At 36.7% G+C, this 17,758-nt stretch overlaps 1 protein-coding gene across 11 annotated transcripts in view; it reads right to left on the reverse strand.

The window, feature by feature from the left end:
• The window catches only part of PHF21A (PHD finger protein 21A), a 136,397-nt gene that overhangs the window by 83,180 nt on the left and 35,459 nt on the right, over positions 1–17,758 (reverse strand). For 9 of the 11 annotated variants that reach the window (XM_050336581.1, XM_050336590.1, XM_050336585.1 and 6 more), the window contains 2 exons: positions 13,487–13,519; positions 11,322–11,408 (listed from right to left, as the gene is read on the reverse strand). In XM_050336581.1, the coding sequence (XP_050192538.1) occupies positions 11,322–11,408; positions 13,487–13,519 (120 nt within the window). The remainder of the gene's footprint in view (positions 1–11,321; positions 11,409–13,486; positions 13,520–17,758) is intronic. The other 2 variants (XM_050336589.1, XM_050336591.1) reach the window with 1 other exon arrangement.

Here is a 17,758-nt window from a genome sequence, read left to right on the forward strand (position 1 = left end):
CAAATAAAGGATGTAACAAAATTTTGGAGACACCTGACCTACTAAAATATTTTTGAAAGCTGAGGTTCAAAATGGCTGTATATGTGTCAGTTAAGTAGGTCTCCTGCTAACTCAGGAGAGGTCAGAAGGGAAGCTAACTAACTGCCATAATACACATGCTGCTTTAAAATACACATTCCTGAATAGAGAAAATTTAAAAGCTAGCAGAACAGTCACCATTCAAAGACATAATTAAGTAAACTATGAAGGTGAAGGAGATTCTATCACCTGCAAGGCTTCAAATGATCAGCAATTTTCATTCAAGCAACTTCTGAATAACTTGCAACCCACAAAGATTATTCTGAGAAGTACATTGTGTTTAATTACATGTAGCTAAAGCCAAATGATGTAAAACCCATTATGAAGTGATGGAATAAAGTGTTTACCTCACTTAATACAGCAAAAAGAGACAAGCAGGATAAAGAATGAGGGAAGGGCGAAACCTGTTTATTTACCCTTTACTTTCCAAAAAGTGATACATAGATTACTTCATATGCACCATGCACCAGTACCGGTGCTTTGAGAGCACTCCCAATTATTGTGGGGAATGTACAAGCCTATTAAACACTAAATCTTGTTCTGAAGGAATTTAATTTAAAACTAGCATTTATATTCAAAACTAAAAAACAGAATAAAAGCAATGTAAAATTTCACGTGCAAAACTTTGTTCCTGAGCATGAGGACAATAACTGTCTCTTACTATTCAAATACAAACTCCAGCATATTACACATGGCATTAAACCCATCACTGCCATACTGCAGTCCAAGGTGATGTTACCATAAAAATAACCAGGTATAGTGTATTAATGTCCCATGTAGTTACACACTCCTGCTGCTGCAGGGCTGTCCAACTCAACACTTTGATTATTGCCCATGGTCTTGAAAACAAAAATGAAGGTTTAGGGATACAGAACCTGACACATTTTTATATTACCATAATGCACCTTCCTACTGCAAAGGATAAAAGTAATGTGTTTAGTGTTTACTACAAAAACAAAGACCCAACAAAACTATCAGCTGTGTTTTTGCTGGGTTTATGCAGGAAAATGCCTTGTAGAGCACCAGTAAGCTAAATCCAGCTAGTATGCCCGTTTCTAAAAATTATTTATTTCCTTTCTTTTAAGTACTTTAGTTTTATGACTAATATTACGTCTAGCAAGTTTTGATGACCACAAAAAAAAAAAAAGATGTTTGCAGATTCATCCAGCTGGCAGGCTAGTTTACCCAGTGGACCATTTTGCTTGTCTGCAGTTGGTGAGACTGCTTGACTTCTTGCAGCACCCAGAGACGTTTGCATTCTAAGTACTGGTTTCCATGAGTTATTCAAGTTTTCTCTTTATAGGTCTTCATGTAAGTGGGATTTAAAGGCCTTCAGATAACTAAACTGAGAAGAATAATAGACAGAAGGCCAAAAATTAAAATGGTTTCATATTAATGTTTACTGAACTCTAGTCATAGGATTTCTTGGATTTTAAAATTTGAATGGACACTCACTGAGGGTCTGACCCAGTGCTCCTGTTAACAGGAGATGCACATAGCTCTAAACAAAAGGGTGTAGAAGAGCCAAAGTGATCTACAAATTCATAACAGCTCCTAAAGTCACAACCTATCATAACTCTAAAAATCGTCTCCAAAAGATCTTTCCATTAACAGATCAAAACTGAATTTGTAGTATCAGCATTTCTCATTTAACTAAACTGTATTTTGCTCAAAAATTAAGGCCTTTGCAAAAATTTCATTCTTGACTCTTGAAACTGTCAGACAAAAGCTACACAACTAATGGAGTGCATTTAAAAGTAATTTAAAAGAAATTATTGAGTCTCTCACCAGTTCTCCATAAAGAAAACTGTTACAAAATCCAAATCTATTTTGTGATAGTCATGTCTAAGTGAATATATAAAGGAAATTAACATACACTGTTATATTTAAAGACAAAATCTTTCAAATCACTTCTGTCTGTAGCTATAAATATAAATTAGTCTTATTTGCTGTTTCAAAAGTATCTGATTAAAATGTATCTCCTCCACTTCAGCACTATATTGCACCAAACCCCTTTAACACGGCAACTTTTGAAGGACCACAACATAAAAATGACATTAAGCTATTAGAGATCATCCGAAGGAGGGCCACGAAAATGGTGAAGGGTCTGTAGGGGAAGCCGTATGAGGAGCAGCTGAGGGCACTTGGTCTGTTCAGCCTGGAGAAGAGGAGAGTGAGGGGAGACCTCTTTGCAGTTACAGCTTCCCCGTGAGGAGAAGAGGAGTGGCAGGCACTGATCTCTTCTCTCTTGTAGTCAGTGACAGATCTTGAGGAAATGCCACAAAGCTGAACTGGGGGACATTTACGTTGGGTATTGGGAAAAAATTTTCACCCAGAGGATGGCTGGACACTGCAACAGGCTCCCCAGGGAAGTGGTCACAGCACCAAGCCTGACACTGTTTGGACAACGCTCTCAGGCACATGGTGTGATTTTTGGGGTGTCCTGTGAAGGGCCAGGATTTGGACTCAATGATCCTGATGGATCCCTTCCAACTCAGCATATTCTACGATCTTGTTAAAAGCAGACCTAATGCAAATACCTTGATAGGTCACCAAACAACACAATAGAAGTTCAAAATAAGGGAATAATATTCAGTTCTCTAAACATCAGTAGAATTACTTGACACTTACATGCTAACCAGTTCCCCTGGTTAGCATGTAAGTGTCAAGTAATTCTACTGGTGTTTAGCCTTATGTATCTTTAGTTGCTAAGATCTTTAGCTGCTTTAGTTGCTGGCAGAGAGACATTTTCGTCATAAGATATAAAAATACTTAGATACTGCCAAGTATTTGAATTTTCAGAAGTCTAAAATAAAAGGACAGTCCCTTGCTATTCTGCAAGAAATCAGGGAGCTCTAAAGCATATGTCTCAAAAACTACATATTATAGTTCTGATGTGATTTTTCTCCGTTTTTAAAGGGAAAATAAGGTAAACAAATTCTGCCTTCTATAAGCAGTACGAACCATCACTGAGGTTTTTCTTTTTGGGTAAGCAAAAAGTTGGCTCATTACTCCTTGCTACACAGGGCAGCCTGGGTCCAACTCTTTTACCCAGTAGTGTCCATTTACTATTGATAACTTGCCAATATTTTACTGCGAAAACTTTGAGAAAGAAAAGGTGGAGGGGAAAAAATAGGAGTAACAACTACTTAACTATTTTTAACTTCCCTCACCTAGCTTTGGAGGGAGTTTACAGGAGAAAGAAGATATGCTCATCATAACTCAAGGCCTTTCTCTGCTACTTTTCAAAAGTCTACTGTAACAAAACACTTAGAATTTCTCACTATTAAAAAAAGAATGGAACAAGAATTCTTTTCCATAGAAAGCATCAGATAAATGTTGTAGTGAAAACAAGTAATGAACTGAAGACTAATCTTCCTAAAAGTTTTTTTATAGTCAGTACAGTGAGAGGTGGGCCTTCATAAAGGCAACGCAGAACAGTAAATATTAGGTTCCCTAGTATAAATTGCCTCTTGGGAAGTACTCTCTCTTCATTACTCTACTGATCCCCACAGTAATTCAAACTTCATTCCCATCATAATTGTGGAGTCACCACTGCCTCCATCTGTTACATTACAGTTAGGGGGGAAAGTTGAAAACATCACCACCAGTTTTGACAAACTTAGCATAAAAGAGAAAAAACTCAGGGAATAACAGACCTAATTAAAACAAAACCACACCAAGAAAACCTATATTTTATCTGGCCACCACCTACCTTCCCATCCCATCAGACATCTCTGCTAACTTGCCACCTAAAAGCAGGGAAAGAGTTGCTCTAAAGAAACTGTACACTTTTTGGAGTTTCTGAAAGTCAGAACAAGTATTTGAAAAGTTAACCCAGAAAAAAATACAATAGAGAAAGGAAGTGACTGCATACAATGACTGGAAACAGGTGGATTCACACTGACATTCTGTTTGAAGAAAATAAAACACGTTTAATTATTTCTATGGATAAAGAATGTATACCAGATTATCATTTCAGTGAACAACATTTCCTAAGGATGAAGAATGCATTCTCTCCCTACAACTGTGGGAATACAGAAAAGAACACACAGAGATTTCATGATACTCCATGAAAGACGTTCTTATCCTTTCAATCTGTAGGTTTGTTCTCTCTTTACGCCCTTCAAGGCCTGAGCCTATCACAGTCTCCATACTGAAATGAGGAAAAAAATTCATAGTGACTAAGCAATAAGGGCAGATAACATTCAATTAGAAAAGTCAAATCTGAAAATAAACCTTTCATAAAGTGTAACTGCATTTGGCCCTCTCATGCTTCCTTACTGTGTCACCTTCTCTCTAAACCACATCAACACATTGTCACGTTCATCTCAGTCCTTTTCAAAACTATGCACAGGGAGTTGAACTGAGTGGTTCCACAATGCACTGTGAGGGTGTAACGCATGACGTGTATGTTGGAAAACCCCCCCTAACACTGTCTACCCTAGTCAGTCTTGTTCTTGGTATAGTACTATCGTGAAAGATAATATTTATTAATAAAAGTATTTTAGCCCATAGTTGTACTACACTCAGTAACTCAAAAATCCCACAATCTCAGGAAGTGGCTTATTTTCAAATCAAGTACCTGGCAGCAGAGCACAAACAACAGAGACAAGCTTTGTATTCTAAGCATTGGACACACTGCTTTTCTCTCTTCTCCCTTCCAAAACTCAACACACTTCACAAGAGTTGGGGACCAAATAACTCCAACAGCAACTAAAGATCCATAAGGCTCTGAAAAGCAGATCCCTGGATTTGATTCCTTTTCTAACCCTGACACACTCAGAATAAATCAAAATACTGTTTCTGTGGCTATGAAGTTGTTCCACTGAAGCATGCAGAACAGAGCAGAATGGACTACTTTAATCTGTCTTCACTTATAAAAATTCATTAGTAGATTTAATCCCTTTTCCCAGCATCCAACTAAAAGGCCTTTAAGAGTGCTATACAAAACAACCTAAATCCCAGTCATCACCATCTAATGCTTCGCTTGTGTTTCCTTCAAGTATAAAAGGGAAAAGGGAATAGGAGGCCTTGAAATAACTACTGATGTGTGAGGTTATCCAGCAAGTCAAAACATGTAGGAACACCTAATAACCAACTCTTGCCATCAGTAGGGGATTTTCAAGGAAATACTGTAGTTTAATTGCCCATTTTCCATCTACAATGGTGATTTTCAAGCAGAGCAGGCTATTTTGGAGTTATGCCCTGGCTTACATGGAGATGAAAGATGTATCCAACCAGGTTCAATTAAAAAAGTTCTCCAGCTGCCTCTAAATCTGGCTTAAATATAGCATGAACTCAAGAATTAAAAGTTGGGCCAGAAAATCAGTGCTGAATGAAGAGTAACAGGGGGGAGGTATAGAGAGTTTTTCTTCTTTTGTGATATCACAAAATGGTCACTTGCATTTCCGAAATTGAGTTACCTCAGTGTTGATGTACATATCTAATAGAGATGCAAAAATTAAGTTCACAAACCAACAGTGAGAAGGTCTAGGTGGAGTTACATTAAGAGAAGAATGGGAAATACAAGTTTAGATGCCAGTATGGGTTTAATCATGACTTAAACATTACAAAAGGTCTGAGATAGCTTAGTAATATTTCAGTCATATACAAATGATCATAACATAAGTTTTGTAAGAGAGTTCATGGCAAAAGAGGCAGCAGGGAGAGATGCATGCGCTTTGCCTACCTATAATCATCAGTGCAACATTCAGAATTTGCTTCAGTCAGTATATCTTGAGAATATAGAAGATGATAACTTAATGAGAAGCCATTATATTCACATTTTCACACAAAATTTGGATGCAAATTAAATAAATACCGAAGATTAAAATAGTAAGCTTATGCACATTTCGCAAACAAACATTCACCTTCTAAGCAGGTGCTGCTCACACTGATCAGATGGTTCAAAAGGGTCTGACAATTCACTGAGGCAGTTAACTCACTCCTCCTTATGTCCAGATAGACTAGTATCTTTTTGACAGGAAAAATAAGTGACTACTCCATACCATCTAAGAAAGGAATCTACAAACAGTTGTTTTTCATATATTTTAAGACTGCTTTATAAACAGTTGGCATAAATGGATGCTTGCATTTACATGGAAATTAGCATATCTTTATCATTCATGCCATTTACTTAAAAAAGATCAGTGTTTAATAATACGCACAGCTCCAGATAAATAACTGGAACTAAAATTAGGCATCACCTGCCTCAAATTACTAGTAACTAAGTGTTCATATGGCATATTTGAACACTCGGTCCACTGCTGACAGAGTAACTGGAATTTTAACGTGCCCTTGATGAATCTTGGAAAAAGAAAGTATCAGAAACTCCAGACAAAACTGACAGGAGTGAGAAGTAAGTTTGAGGTTTTGAGCCCTGAAGTTCTCATGGTGTTCATCAGGCCTGTCTACAACATACAGACATACCTTGCCTACCTTCTTAGGCACAGGCATTTCAAAGTGCTCCTTGTTACCTGTTAACTGTACCCAGTTTCCCTTCTGCTCTCCAGCCTTTCTTGCATTTACCTTCCTCTCACCAAATCGCTGCTTTTTCTCTTTACAGAACATGATGGAACATGTTTCGGGTACAATTTTCTGGTAATGTGTTCAGAAAGCCTCCATAAAAATTCACTTTTACTACGATTGACAACTGTTCAAGAACAGTCTCACAGGATGAATTTATGCACATTACCAATCTTTTCATTACTCAGTTATGGTACCTGTAATAAATATAGCAACATTAATGCTTAAAGCTATTCCTGACAGCTTTTGAAGACTTAAATAACAAGTTTCCTTTGTCAATCTAAACCACATGTTTACATTTATTCAACTATACAAAACCATAGTTAAATTACACTACCATTTTCTAAATCTTCCCCAAATTCCTGTTCTCATTACTTGCTATTTAGTGGCAAGGTTAAAAGGAGTCTCACTCTGAACATACAGGATTTAGAATAACCACATCTACCCAAATTTGCTCTAAACTTTAAATACAAGCAAAATTCACTAGATTTGCCTCTTCATAATAATAGGGATAAGTTTGCTTTTATAGTATGCATTTTTTCTAATTATATTCCACAGTTTCAACTGTTCTTCACAGTAAAGTATGTAAAGTTTTTCCCCTATGAAAAAATAAAAACCGTAAGTATCCCTATGATAACAACTATTTTTGAGTACTTTTTCCTACATATATACAGCTCTTCAGAAATCAAAATAACAAAGGGAACTACTTTATTCTTTCAGTGTCACAAGCAAATGTATTTGAAAACAAGTGAGTTTTGACAATACTGTTTTCCTAAAGATTCAATGCATTTCACTGCAACTACAGTAAGAGACATTTCCATTTTCTTTCCAAATATAAGGGAAAGAGCCCTGTGATTTCTTTGGTAAAGAGGTGATGATGATAAGCATGTACCAGAGTCAAGAGACTACTCCTGTAAGCTTTCTTCTACATTTAAGAGAGACTATTGCTTCAACTTTTCCAGGAGATAAGGACACATGTAGAAATTCCTCTGTATTTGACCTGATATTGCTTAAAAAAAAAAAAATAATTTTTTTCATGCCCACTTCTTTCTTTACAGTTCTTTAGTCAAATAAACATGACCTCTTCTCTGTCACTGGGAATAAGTACTGTTATGACACATACTCTACAATATCTAAGTTCGTAACCATTTTTTTTTAATTAACGATGGGAGAAAAGAGGCAGAAGAATAAGTGCTACTTCAAGATTACATACCTCCTACTCCCCTATGCTAGGCCTGCTCTACTTCAGTTTTTCACTAGTGTCACTGGTAGTAATCTCCTCCCCACCTTGCCAAAGTAGAAAAAATTATACACTGGTAAACTTCCTCACAGAAAAATTAAAAAATACATTCTTTATGGTTTTTATTATAAAGACTATATTTAACCCAGTCAAAAGCTGAATAGTGATAAGTAATTGCAGGTAAAAGTCTAAAAATCAGAACATCAAAGGAAGACACTATCATTGAACAAAAAGTGAAGGAAAGACTGCTAAGACTATGACTTTCTTCCAAAGATGTGAAAACATAAAAAAGAACCAGTGCTCTACAGCAAACCAATTAATTTGCATTTAGAACCCAAGCTTACATTTGGCAATTACAACTGTTCTGCTAGAAGCTACTCATGACTTCTCTTTATTGAGGAGAGGGGTAGGGGAAGAAAGAAGGAATCAATCAGTTTTAAAACCAATGAGCTCAGGGTTTCCGAACTGCAGCTCTCATATTTACAGTTGAGGGGCAAGACCGTTAAACTGAGTACACCTCATTGCCCTCCGATTAGAAAAAAGGCAAGCATAGATGAGAACTCTGTGGTAATAACAAAGAGACTAGCAAAGGAAAATTCTTACTGCCCTTTAAATGCAAGTTATCTTAAAGTAAGTTTTTCTCCTTTTGCAGTTTTCCTTTCATGAGATAAATACACTCAGGATACATTGCTCCATCGCCTCTCAGGCGAAACAAATCAAAGCATTTATTTTCACCTCTTTGACATTTTCAAAAAAACACGAATATATGACATACCTTATGCTGCAACAGTTCAACCCTGCATCAGCTAACAAATCTCTTTATGTTTAAGCCTACACATGTACAGCCTACCTGTTTTCTTTTTGTACTTCGCCAGATCTCCTCAATTTCACAAACTTCTGAACAGAACTGTCATTATTAATTCTCAGCAAGACACCTAAGCCACTATGAATCACTGCAGCGACTGGCAGCAAGTGTCGGCACTACTCTCACAATGCTTCAGAAATGGAGAGAAGTCCTAAAGCAACTAAAAGCTTTTAGCTAACCTACCGCTGACTTGGTTCTTGCACAAGCCTTCAGGCAACTTCATTAAATAAGAGAGCAGAGAAAAAGTGTGCGTTAGGGTGACATAACATTTCAGAAACCAGAAATATTTCATTATTCTGCCTCTCTAACACCAGGGTCTCAGCTCCATGCCACTGTCTCCGAGTAGGAACACCACATAGGTTGGAACTTCAGTTTTTACATTTCATTAGAAGACTATCGAACAATTATGCCTCCCAGAACTGTCCACAGTGGAGTCAGGTCCTCAGAGTTTATTCACTGGACATCAGGCATCAAAACTACTTGGCTCTAAACAAGAGGACAGATAACATGTTGTATTTCTTCTTAAGACAGGCAGTGCACAATGTAAGGCATTTATTTACTATGCAAAACTGCACATTTCTCCATGCTGTGTGAAAATTAAATTGTTGAATGATATTCCCCCCATAAAACAATTCATAACAATTTTTTTTCCTCAAGAGAAATAAAAGTGAGAACAGAAAAAAGGGCTTTGTTAGTCTCTAAGATGCCACTCAGCTCTACATTGCTAAGCCACAGATGTCTGTCTATACAACAGATTCCTTCAAATAAGAGGGAGTGAGCACTTCTTTGCATTGCGAAGCTGTAGTTATTTTCCCAGAACTCACATTTGCCATGACTGTTGCATTTTAGCAGCCATACTACTTTAACAACACTATCATCTGGGACATTGGTAGTTCTGCAGTCCAGCAGTAGATAAACAAAATACTTAAACTTGAACAATCACAGAGAAGTTCACTATTGTCGTTCTGAGAATCAAACCCACAAAAACACAAGGAAGGAAACTGTACTGTGACTTCATATTGACTGTATTCACTGTGTGGTAGAAGTGAAGTCAGAAACTTGTATTTCAAAGTCTTTTGGAAACTTAACCCATGTTCATCCCATGGCAAGTGCGTTTTAGTACCTTGAGCTGTAATTGTCAGCAGGAAAGATACAGTTGCATTTCTGGTGAAGGGTAACTTAAAACACATTAGCATAGACCACTCTGTAACATTCACAAACTTTAAACAGTTGCAAATCCAGGTTTAAAAGTCTTGGTAAGATGTACTTGCTTTCTTACACTCCACTCGCTATCTCACTGCCTGTCCGTGCTCATCATGTGAACAGGGAGTCAATACGACTTGCTTTGTGGCATCAAGACTAGCTAATTTTGATATTACCATGGGCATCCAGAGCTTACCAGAGAATCCTGAAATGCCTTGCTGTGAGACATAGCCACATGCAGAGGCTCATGCTGGTTCTAGAGAATAAATCATCTTCAAGAGAGGCATGCTATCACATCAGCAAAATCTCAGGTTTTGTTGAACTAGTATTCTCATTAAAAAATCATTTTCTTTATTATACTTACATGTTCCTTCCTACATTCACTGTTTCCCTACTAAAACATACTATAATTTTTTTAGTAAACAGAATTTTCAGATAAATGTTAATCACTACCTGCCCATTTTCTTATGAAAGGTAATTCTCAAAACAGAACACATGCAGCTAGGAACAGTTGAACACAGGTATCTAGATGTGACACTGATGCATTTCTACCTATATTTCTACCTATGCACATGCTCTAAAATGTTTCACCTCTTCAAACATGTTGTCTATTGACCTAATTTGGTTCCATTATTAACACAATAAGCAATACAATTAAGGAACTGCTTAAGTCAGTTTAGCTGGGGGTGGGATGGAGTGGTATATGAGGGGTTTGCATATGTGTTGCTGTTTTGTTTTTTTTAAAACAAAAGAGCAAACAAGTTTCATAGGTCTCTCAATGTTACTTATTTTTCTTCTAGTTACCCACAAGGCACATCTTCAATTTCAACAATCTTTCTATTAAACATTCAGTTGTAATTATTACTCATACTTTGGACCTGTCAGAGAGAATTCCTACCAAACAGCAAATATAAGACAATTGTGGCGTAATTTATCATGGTAAAAACACCCAACTAAGTTCCAAGTTGTCTATCAGGTACTCGCAACTGACATGAATTAGTTGGGCTAAACATGAAGAAAAATTCCAGCATACTCACCCATATACCCAGTATGGCCCAACTACGACAAAATCTAGAGATGTGCCTAAACCAGAATGGTCTGGTCTAGAATAAGTTCTAAGATAATAATACAGGAAGTGACAAAATTCATCCATTTTCCCATCTCCCCTAATATAAAACATTTGTTTCAACACAAGAAAAATTGCTATAGCTTCCACTGATTAAACGAGTAGCTTGTCTGATACACAAACAATAACTCATCCTATCTTTTGTTGAGAAATCCAATAAAAATCAAAAGTGTCTGGTTGCCCACACTTATTTCTGCACTTAAAAATTTAGCAGGTCTCTTGGAAGCTAGGAAAAGAGACATCTTTAAAACAGGGTTTTAAAAATACATCTGTTTCCCTACCTGTTTCTCACTCAGAGCTGTGATTTTGGCTTGAAGTTCATGAAGCTGTTTCTTCAAATCAGCGTTCTGATTAGAAAGAAAAAATATCTGTGAGAAAGATATTCCATTTGTTAACATAGAGTAGTAGCAGGAAGGTGGTTTGTTTTTTGTTTTGTTTTTGCATAGTGTACTACAAATACAGCACCTCTGGATGTACAGCCAATAAAATTCAAGAGGCTCAAAAAAGCCTTACTTAAGTCACTGAGTGCAACAATAATCAAAGGACCTTTCCAGCACTCAGGGAGAGAGAGACAACCCAGTTTGGAATGAAGTTTCATTAAAACATCCATTAGCGCTTATCACATTATAAAAAGCACATTTGTACATTTCATCAAGTTTACAAATCAAACAAGAAGTGTTTGTTAATATGTAGAACAACAGTATCATACTGTATATAACGGCATGCTACGGTATCTTATCTAAAACATTCTCACCTATGCTACTTATGCAAAGACATTATAAGCTTAACTGTATAGAGCATCAAACATGTCTATTAAATCTTAACTGACACACATATCAAATGAAGGCAAACATATCTTAGGACTAATTTCCATGTATGTTTATGCCTTAGACTGTACTAAAGGGAATTACATTTGCCTTACCACATCATTCATATCAGTACTTTGCCTATAATAGCCTTTTCTTAAACTAAAGGCTTGAAAGCCATAAGCATCACTACAAAGATGCACACAGAAAACAATTTTTACCAGGACTTTTACTTTCCTACTAAAAATAAAATAAAACAAAACTTTAAAAAACATCTGTCCATTGTTTAAAACCAGTGAAGCTCTGCAGAAACATGACAGGGAAGCAAGTATTTAATTTTTCCCTTTTTTTATTCTCATTTACATCTAAACTTCTTACACTAGATTATGTAGGTTCAGTGTTACATTGAAAAATTAAAACATAGGACTAATATCATTACCAGGTACTACATGCTCAGGGCATATTCCCTATTTTCGTATTCCTCCATTCAACTCTGAAATGCATTACAATCTCAACTTGCAGATACTCTTCTCCAATTCCAGCAAAACCAGATATGGTCAGTCATCCTCCTTTCTTTTAGATTCCACTTAATAATCTGGGATAAAAACGCATTAAGAGCATTGGAAGCAGGTTTACTCTTCCTGACTCTAGGAACTCTGCTTGCAGCGTGATCTCACTTTCAGTAGGTATGAACTGAAAACAAACTGCTCTGCAGTCTAATTGTTAGCAGACCTGCCCAGCAAGTAAGGGCAGCAGACCTTACCCAAATCCCATCAGAATAAGGAAGTTCTAGAAAACAGATTTTCCAATACAACCTACTCCCAGTTCAGCCCTCCCCACCAGGGGTCCAGTTACTTGACAGTTATTAAAAATCTATCGTCTTCACTGAGTTCAAAAAAATATATATATTCAGAAATGTTACAGGGCATTTACTATTGTATGGGGATGGGAGCACTTAATAGCAAGCCTCAAGGAAGCTGCCCTTATCCCTCTCCTTAACATTTCAGATTGGTTTGAGAACTCCACAGAATTCAGCATTCAGCACACTAGAGTGCTTAACTGCGGTACAAGAAAAGCCAGGCACCTTACACAGGTATTGGAAAAGGGATAACTTCTGCTGTCTATGCAAAGAGTCTAATTATCCAACCTCATGAGCTCTGAAACTTCAAGGCCAAGTGCCTGCTCTTTGGACACTACAGTGCTGGTAAGGTACCCAAGACAGGCAATAAGAACACGGCCTTAAGCTACATTATTTGAACAAAATTTCTTGGACTGTGAACCTTCTTATACTCAAAAAAATAAAAAAGCTATTTCTAACAATGGCACCTTTTATAAAGAACAGTTTCTAATAGAATCATAAACTTACTGCACATTTGAATGGCACCAAAGGCTACAAGGGTCACTTGATTTAAACCAATAAGGATATATATGAGCTAAAAGCTCCATAATGGCAAGAGTTTTGGTTTTGTTTTAAACTATCCAACATTCATTGTTTCAAAACTTGATCATAAGTTTTCTTCTAAACACTGTGTTAGCAAAGAATAATGTGATCAATAAATATCTAAAATTCTCAAACTTCATGCACTGTTATTTCCTGCATTTTTAAGGGTAAATAATCCAATATAAAAATAAATAGTTACCTGTGGATCTTGCTTCATTTGGGCAACCAATTTCTAGAAAGAAAACAGATGCAACAGTACAATGAAGGCTTCATTACAGATCTTGTTGAAGAGTTTAAAATTCAGTATTTTTTAAGAACTTTTGTAAAAGCAAAACACTTAGTTTACAGCATTTCAACAGCAAGGCATGGAGTCCAGTATTATATAATTTCCAAACCCGTTCGTATTAATATAGTAAAACAACTGTACTAAGCCATCACTTCTGCTCCTCCTCAACAGCTCTTGAATAAGTGATGCTTTTTAAAGACAATTTAAGCCAGCTGGGTAAGATAATCTAATAGCTGTGTCTCCTCCATAAGTGCTGCCTTCTTTGCTTGCAGTCACAAGAAACACAAATCACAGACAACCGCTGCAGGCACAAAAGCTGTTTGTATATTCAAGAGCACAATGTTTCAAGTACTATGGCTCCGCCTGTGTGTTGGCTCGGCTGGTACCAGATGGAAGACCCATGTTCAGAAGTATCTTTGCCACTTTTCTCCCTCAAAGAGAGATTGAGATCATTGTAGAAGAGATGCCCTCCACATCCAAGGGAAAGCAGACAGATTGTTACCATTCACCATTCTTCCTTCTTGGCTTCCTTTAGGCAGCTGCAGGAGAATGCTGTCTATTGCTAAGCAAGAAAAGTCACTGAAGAAAAACAGAGCCCAAAATGAAGATAAGGTAAACCAAAAATTCCCCATTTCTTTTTTGGTTACAGCCACATTTATTCATCACATCGCCATGTCCCTTCCACGCACGCAAAGAACTATGTAAAGTCTCTATTTTCTTCTTCATTTACTCATCAGAATCAGGAAAAGGAGTGAAAAACAGAAGGACAAAGCAAGCAAGAAAAACACGTGTTCTATTCCATCTGCATTGATACCACTCAGAGAATTCAGACTGTCAGCTAATTCTCTTTAAAAGTTTATTTCCTTTCATATCCTAAAAACTGTACTAAAAAAACCCCAAACAAAACCAACACAAAGATGATTTTGCATCAGATCGCGGGTTTACCTGCTGCATTTTCTAGTAGTAGCCATTAGCAAAAAACAGACACATTAGCACAGCGTCTAAGCTGGACAAGCACAGAGTGTTATTTCTCATCTTTCAAAAATTTACATCTCTGATGTCTTCAAAGATTATGTCTTAGGTTCAATAGCTTATAGCACATATTTCTTTCATTTATCTGCCTTAATTACTTTTTAAACTCAGGAAAACACTCTCAATTCTGTGACAATACGTTTCCAAGTTAAACTAAAGGACTCCTATGTAGAAGGATAACCTTTTTCTTTTGATTCTGTCTCCTTACAATGCAAGCATGAGGGACTAATACGATTATGGAAAACCAGAGTTGATTTGAGTCAAAAGGAGCTGGAAGTTGGACTCAACGATACTTACAGGTCCCTTCCAACTCAATGTTATATGATTCTATGGCTGCTTCTCTATTCTGCTTCTTCCTACATTTTTTCCACACCACATATTCCCCTATCAGTCATCACTTCTTCAGATTGAGTGTCTCCTTATGCACAAATCATTCCATTGCTTTCTTCACTCTTGGCACTCTTCCCTGTACTTCTCTAGTTTGCCCCTATTATCTGGAGACAAAGTTTAAAACTGCATGCAACACTCAGGTACTCTGTACTGCAAGAACTCCCTCCACTGTCCTAACTGCCAATTCACAGCCTGCTACTGCAGCTGTAAAACTGAGCCTGTTTTTCCAAAGTGCATCACTTGGCATTTATCTAAGCTGAGCATTATTGTTTCGTCATGCTGCCACTCAGCGTCACAGGCACACTCAGTTTATTTTTCCTTGCTGCTTCCCGCCACATTGGAATTTGACAAGCAACAAAACTGTTTTTATACAAACTGCTCCTGCAGACAGCCATAAGACAATACAGTCAGTACAGTAAACTCTTCATAAGGCATTGCTAAATGTATGGATCTCAAAGCATTGCATCACACAATCCTAGGGGAAAAAAAACTTCTCCTTTTGCGCTGACCACAAACACAAGTTAAATTTTAGATATTTTAAAACATACTGACCTTTTCAGTATGAAATAAGAGAGAAAACTATGGTTTAGGTTCTTTCCCACATCAGTTCAAGGAATCATCCACAAAACCCAATCCTTCTGTAAGAACAACTAAATATAACTTCTTTAACACCTCTTGTGATCAAAACTATGAAGAGCAAACTGTTTCAAAATAACCTTAATTAAGTCAACACAATAGCAGAACGAAGTACTTTGATGCATTTCTTCTCAGGGCAATCAACATAGCTTTGACATTGAAGATATTTGAATATTCAAGTTTTATTACACTGATATAGCAAGTGACTTGGTCAGATATCATTCATGGAAGATTCTCTGATCATAGAAATGAAACCACAAAAGTAGCTTTTTCTAAACAATAGAACACCTCCTTTGGGTCCTTATTGGTAGTTTAAGATTCACTTTGCCAAAGCAGCATTTTGAAAGCTTCAGACAGAGTTCTGGAGGTGAAATAGAGTAGTCAGGAAACAAGGAGCTACTGCATAAACAAAACCACAGTCACACTGAACATCGCTTTGTACAGCCATGTAAGCAGTCACAAGCAATACACTGCATGAGGAACCTGAGGGGCTTTGACAGTGCTGAGTTGAACTCCATACAGGATCACAGACCCATGACCACTTGCAACGGGACAAAAAACATGACTGTATGAGTGTTGGTAAGCTTTTCTAGACAGTCCTCAGAAAAAGAAATACTAGATGAGTAAAAGATGACATGAGACACTGCTCCATAAATCCTGAACAAAAAGAAGGGATATAGTGTATCTCTTTAGGATACAAAATTCAAAACTATACAAGAAAGTTCAGGAATTTCATTTGAAGATTTCTTTTTTTTGTGCCAAAACTAGTTTAATTTCTATCAGTGTCCATTTGACAACAACAGTTCACAAAGTTTACTCAAGCGCTCAACACGCTGTTGTAAATGTTATTTTCCATCATAAACATACACTTGTTCTTAGCCTTAATTACAGAAATATATGGCATCTTGAATTAAAAGAGACAACTTTTTGATATAATGGCTTTTTGAGTTTCACCAACTAAAACCGAATTTAATTGAAGTTTATTTCAGTTCAGGTCTCACTTTTAATGAGGATTGGGCAAAGCTAAAGCAAACAGGGTCAAAAAAAAATTTAAGCTGTTAAAAAAAGTCTTTTTGGACATATTCCAGTCTTCATCCCTGTTCAGCATCGTCATTATGAACAGATGCTAAACATTATTCAAAATTCACAGTCTTAAAATTTTTGGTTAGCTGAGGCATAAAGGGGAATGAAGATACCCACAAGAGGTAAACACTGTTACACAAACACAAGTAAGACTAGTGCTCTGATTGCTTTACAGAAGATAATACTTGAAAAAATTACTTACTGGCCTCAGATATTTCTATGTCTGCAGCAAAATGCCATGAGTAATTTCTGAACTTCCTTACCCCCATAACAAGACTTCATTGTTTGAATGCAAGGGCCTTGGGAGTTTCTGAGGAGAGCAAAATACCCATCTCTACTTCTGAAAATCCATCTTTAGCTTTTTCAAGTTTTCCTCCCTAGCTGTAAGTTTCATTTTGTTAAAGCAGACATAGTTTCATTTTAATAATTCCCCCATTTGACTTCTTGCAATCTGCTCATCATTGCAGCACGTACTGAACAAGCCATCAAGAATACTTTTTAGACAAGTCACCAAGTAATACAGAAACCTTTTCCAAATTTTATATGATGGATTAAACTGATCAGTGCAACTTATATTTTTTTTAATCCACTATGTAACAGTTGTGAGTTTCAGATATCTGAAGAGCCCCATGAATACTTGGAGAACTGTGTTTAGAAAAGGATTCATTGATAAATTTAACATTTCAAATTGGCAGCTACTCTGTGTCTATGGCTGTAAGAGTTTTGTTCCAAGAATTAATATGCATATGTCCTCTTACATTTGCTAAATTAGGTTTTATTATTGCTAACATTTCCTCAACTGCATTATAACAGAATTGCAAAATGCAACTCTACTGCCATATAGTATTGGACAGTTTACCAGTAAAAATACCCAATGTAAAAGTTTCCAAGCCCAAGCACTATAACATTTTGGTTATCAAAAATATACAAGTTTAGAAGGTATTGAAGTAGAAGACATTCTGGAAGAGAAGCACCAGATGAAACCATGCAGCACTACATACATTTCATTCTAAAGTTCCCCCACGATATTCCTCCACTGACAAC

The sequence above is a fragment of the Myiozetetes cayanensis genome, unplaced genomic scaffold, assembly GCF_022539395.1.
Source record: "Myiozetetes cayanensis isolate MyiCay16 unplaced genomic scaffold, myiCay2020 scf6-25, whole genome shotgun sequence".
In the NCBI taxonomy this organism is placed as follows: domain Eukaryota; kingdom Metazoa; phylum Chordata; class Aves; order Passeriformes; family Tyrannidae; genus Myiozetetes; species Myiozetetes cayanensis.